This window comes from Brassica oleracea, chromosome C5, assembly GCF_000695525.1.
Source record: "Brassica oleracea var. oleracea cultivar TO1000 chromosome C5, BOL, whole genome shotgun sequence".
NCBI classification, from domain to species: Eukaryota; Viridiplantae; Streptophyta; class Magnoliopsida; order Brassicales; family Brassicaceae; genus Brassica; species Brassica oleracea.
In genome coordinates, this window is record NC_027752.1 from 3892242 (window position 1) to 3897283 (window position 5042).

Consider the following 5042-nt stretch of genomic DNA (forward strand, 5'->3'; position numbering starts at 1 on the left):
TAATATTACAAATACATCATTTAATAAAATAAATAATTAAAAACTGATCATTTAATAAAATAAATAATTAAAAACTGAAAATTCATGACCGCGCTGGCAGGATCTGGTAGAAGTTAATCGCAAAGGTAAGAAATTTTAATTTTGCGTTCGCCTTTTGTTATAGTATTTTATGCAAGCAAACAAATTGTTTAATATTTTTGAAACATGAGTTTTTAAAAACTTCTTCTCTCAGGGAATGTAAACGCAAAAGAAAAACTATGTTTGGAAAGATCGAAACAAAAGGTCCCAGTCAAACATAGAAGAAAAACTACGTCAAAAATTTATGTACTTTTTTCTAAAAAGGTCTCCTGGTGAAGAAGATTAACCAGTAGTTGCGAATATTTTCCATACGATTGAGACTGAAATGAAATAAATAAATGGTCAGACTAACCAAACGAAGGGTTTTGAAGTTAGGCGATGAGAAGCGCAGCGTCTGAACTCCACACAATTCCATATATATACGTGCTCACCTCTCTAGCAATATATACCAAATGAATATCGTTGTTTTTCTTCTTCTTCGTCTTCCTTACACATTCATATTATCATATATATAATATACCACGTACAGATCCAATTCCTTCTACTCACTTTCATGGAACGATGTCAAAAGAAAAAAAAAACTCATTTTCCTGGAACCAGCACGGAAACTTCTTCGAAATTGTAAATTTAATTGACTCCCTTTTTTAGTTTTGAAGTATTGACGTAGGTCAAATGACTTGACTAAAGTCAATGCCGTGTCGACTGGAAGTGGATGTAATGTTCTTTTTTTTCTGATAAATTATTGACCGGGTAGAATATTTCTCTAAAATTTATACCGTTCGTTTTTATTCCCCTTTTCCGTATATTATATTTTCTATTCTATTTTATAATTTTACGGATAATAAGTTAAACTTTAGGAAAATATATAAGTTATTATTCTTGTATTTATTATATTAATAATGGTTTCATAATGAATAAAAATATAAGCACATAAAAAATCTTGTAGAAATAGTCACAAAAAGCAAATAATTTAATTTTGACCTAGAAGCTTGTAAAATATTTTATTAAATGAAACAAAAAAAAACTGAAACATTTTTTATAATGTAACAAATCGAGTATATAAAAAATAAACATTATTTTTGGTAAAATAAATTAACACTTTGTAGAAAAATAACATATTACTCTATCTGAGAATCCATTTTCGGTTTTCTTCTCTCACATCTACTTGCAATAGTTAATATACTATTTTCTTACAAGTTACAAACAACTCGAGACATTATAGTACAAAACCGGCCGTATTCCACACTCCATTGACAACATCTCACACACGCTACAAACTCTAAAAGAAACGCAAGGACTACATGTCTGTTGAAAAAAAAAGGACTACATGTCTTTGCAGGCAGTAGATCTCTTTATTTTATTATCATATCCTGTGAGAGTGAGATTAATTTCATACTGTGTATATTAACCGAAAATGTCTATTTATTCAATACAATTTCTAAAAATGCAGAAGACGGAAAATGGATAAGCGAGGGGGCTCAGGCAAATAGAAGAAGCTCAACAATACTGAACTTCAAGAATAAAATATTAAATAACTTCTTCAACAATGGTTTTAATAAAGGTTCTGTAAACTCTTTGAAATTTGGGTTTAGGATCTAGAACTTGAGTTTAGGGTATAGAGTTTAGGTTTATAGTCTTGTTTTTGGATTTATGGTATATAATTTGGGTTTAGGGGCTATGATTAGGGTTTAGGGTATAGGGGATAGGGTTTGGGTTTAGGGGTTTGGATTTGGGTTTAGAATTTAGGGTATGGGGTTTTGAATTTAAGATTTAGGGTTTAGGGGTTACGTGGAAGCGTTAGCGTCGTTAAAATTAAAATTTTTATTTTTTGTAGCTATTTTTTATTTAATTTAATATTTTTTAATTAATAATCTATGTGAAAATTTGATTAGTGCTAAAAGATGCGGTGAATTAGGTGAACCTAAGTTTTGTCCTTGAAATTTCTCCTTGGAATCAATTCTCCGTAGAAGAACAAAGGCTGAAAAGTAAAGATATAACAAATAAAATCAAAGGTCAAGAAATGGATAATTATTATTAATTATTCGAAATTAGATTGATTAAAGATCATATTAACCTTTTGTCTACAATCACAACAGTGCGAATTTCGCAATTAGCAAAACCTGTAAGAAACATATAACATATTAGTTAAAAGTATACAAAGAATTAATAAGTTGGTCACTGCAAAGGATAACATATTTTTTGTACGACCTCTTGCAAAGTTCATGTCTAACTGACACGTCACAATCGTTTGCGAACACATACAACATATGCTGCAAAACTATGCCATGGCTGACAACCGCAACCTCCTTCTCTGGTCTCTTCCCTAACCTAATAAAAGAAAATTCATCTTTATTTTACAGTATATGCCAATGTTATTTATAATTCGATCAAAAAGTCGATTACCATTTCATGAACTGTAACCCTCTTGCCAAAATCTCTTCCTCAAATTCTCGGACATCGGGCCTCCACAGATTGTCTTCTTCACTTTCAATCTATAATATCATCCAGAACATATGTGTTAGAGTAGAGAAATCATCATGTGTAACGTTGATATATAATATATTGAGAAAGCTTTATATGTAATATAGCTTTCCAAGAATAAGATTTATAAATGAAGGAAAAGTGAAAGAAGATATATGCCTGAGAGAAATCAATGGTGGGAAAAATAGTTTGATACTCGCTCACGTTTCTTCTCATATCAGGAGGGTGAACTCCCTGCGTGCATACACATATCATTTATATATTATTTACTTTAGATTTTCGATGTTTTGTTCACATGAGTTTGTTTTAAGTGTTGAATGTACGAGACATTTCTCAACGTATTAGTCATACATTACGGTCTCGAGCAACCTCAAGTGCCAAAATGGAAGGTTTGCTTATCATATTTGGTTGGTTATCTTCATTTCCAAAAACTCCAACCGCAGTTTGCATAGTTCTATATTACAACGAAATTTTAATTAATCCAAGTCACTATAAAACAAAAAGGAATACAATACAAATAAAATAATCAACTTTAAAGTCTTCATTACTTCTATGCAAATACTATATTTTACCTCAACAAAGGAGAAGTTACAACAATAAATGTAAAGCAACAACTTACAAGGAATTCTCTCGGCGTAATATAGCAGATTCCCTTTTTTGGGCTTTCTTCCCTGTTTGCTAAAATACTCTTTCAAGCAAAGTGGGGCCTTTGGTGGAAAAAACACGGTTCCTTTCTCAAAAGTCATCCTCATTATTGGCTTTTAACATCATTATCTTTTCAGATCCAAAAAAAAGTCTACGTTTTGTTCTTGAAGCTTCATCAGGCTCTTCTTCAATTCAAAGGGATTTTCGCCGATCTGTCTCATTGTTAGTCACTACACTTTTCTTCAAGTTTGGAATTCTCAATGATGTCACATCTGGATAAAGCTCTGCTTCAGTTGTCATTAGAAGAAGACGATGAACCATTTCTGCTTCCTGATCATCCGGAGTATTACTCAACGGGTAGGAACGCGCTAAGCGTGGTTGGCAGATTACTGAACCCTAAGTGCCAGAGCATGGCAGATCTAATCCTAGACATGCCTCGGAAGTGGCGTCTGTACGACAGGGTGAAAGGAGTGGCCTTATCAAAAGATAAGTTTCAGTTTATCTTCAAACATGAACAAGATATGATCGATGTGCTCAACAAAGGAGCTCACACACACAACATGTGGCCTATTGCTCTGGAGAGATGGGTTGAGAAACCGCCGGAGGACTATCTACAATATATATCTGTATGGGTTCAGATGAGAAACATTCCCATCAACCACTACACGAAGAAAGCATTAGAATCTCTGGGAGATGAATCTCTGGGAGATTTTGCTGGTAAAGTGGAGGTGGTGGCCTTTGATCCCGACAAATCTCAGGTCAGAGATTATGTAAGAGTTCTGGTACGGTTTGATGTCTCAAAACCTCTTAGGAGGGCGAAGAAAGTTACAACACCAGGAGGAGAAACGGTAAACATCTTATATGATTATGAAAGGCTTCAGAAAAGATGTTATACATGTCAGAGGATCACCCATGAGCAACCTCAGTGTCCTATCTTCAAAAACTTGAAGGCTTCCACGGAGATCCTGGAAGGCTCATCTGCGAAAAGTAAAAGAAATGAGGATTTTGCCCATCTGAAAAAATCTGACCCGCTCTTCGGGATCATTCCAGAGCATCAGCTAGGGTTGGACCCTATCACTGGCAGACCGAAGATTGCTGAGGAAGTTCTGGAGGATATGAGGTTATACTTAAAGGCTGCTTCGGGCGCGGAGAAGGGTGCTAGGGAGGAAAGGATTAGGAAATCCATTGAAGACCTTGAGAAAGATTCCATTGCTCAGAAAATCGCTCTCAGACTTGAGACCCCTTCGACTGTAACCAAAGACTTGGATAGAGGAAAAGGGATTGTCTTTGACTTTAGCGCGTGTCCTGATGCTATCCAAAGACAGGAGAAATTATTGGCGGGCGCAATTTCGGCGGGAAACAGAGTTCTTCAATCCGGAAAGGTGGTAACGGAGAAGCCTATATCAATTGAGCAATCTGATTCAAACCAGGGCGTCTCTCCTGCAAGTCCAACGGGTTATAGCGCTCGTTCCTTTATTCCTAGTGCTTCTGGAACTCTGCTTAAGAAAGCGAAGGGAAGAAAAAGGCCTGGTACGTTCACCAGGAGAGCCAATGGGAAGGGGGTACTGAGGCCCGATACTGGAAGAGGTAAAAAAGTTGGGGAAGGTGTGGTTACAGATGCAAAGAGGAAAGCACAGGAAGATGTCGAGCCATCTCAAAGCTCTGCAAGGTTTAAGAAACCATTGGTGGTCCCAAGTGAGGGACCGTCCAACATCTAAAATGTCTATGATCAGTTGGAATTGCCAGGGATTGGGCCGTGCACAGGACCTGGTCATTCCAAGGTTACGGGAAATGCGGAAGGAACATTTCCCAGACATTTTGTTTTTAATGGAAACGAA

General features: G+C 35.7%; 2 protein-coding genes across 6 annotated transcripts in view; both read right to left on the minus strand.

Moving 5' to 3' along the window:
* LOC106344170 (phosphoglycerate mutase-like protein 1) overlaps positions 1-651 on the minus strand; it is a 5784-nt gene extending 5133 nt beyond the window's left edge. For 2 of the 5 annotated variants that reach the window (XM_013783584.1, XM_013783580.1), the window contains exon 1: positions 431-647. In XM_013783584.1, coding sequence (XP_013639038.1) covers positions 431-493 — 63 coding nt within the window. In that variant the 5' untranslated portion in view covers positions 494-647. Of the gene's footprint in view, positions 1-430 lie in introns of all 5 variants that reach the window. The other 3 variants (XM_013783583.1, XM_013783582.1, XM_013783579.1) reach the window with 3 other exon arrangements.
* A 1380-nt stretch (positions 652-2031) lies between these two features.
* Positions 2032-5042, minus strand: part of LOC106344292 (phosphoglycerate mutase-like protein 1) — a 9532-nt gene continuing 6521 nt past the window's right edge. Inside the window, exons 3-8 of the mRNA XM_013783697.1 lie at positions 2911-3019; positions 2719-2793; positions 2482-2570; positions 2286-2406; positions 2153-2196; positions 2032-2056 (exon numbers count right to left, since the gene is read on the minus strand). Of these exons, the coding sequence (XP_013639151.1) occupies positions 2032-2056; positions 2153-2196; positions 2286-2406; positions 2482-2570; positions 2719-2793; positions 2911-3019 (463 nt within the window). The remainder of the gene's footprint in view (positions 2057-2152; positions 2197-2285; positions 2407-2481; positions 2571-2718; positions 2794-2910; positions 3020-5042) is intronic.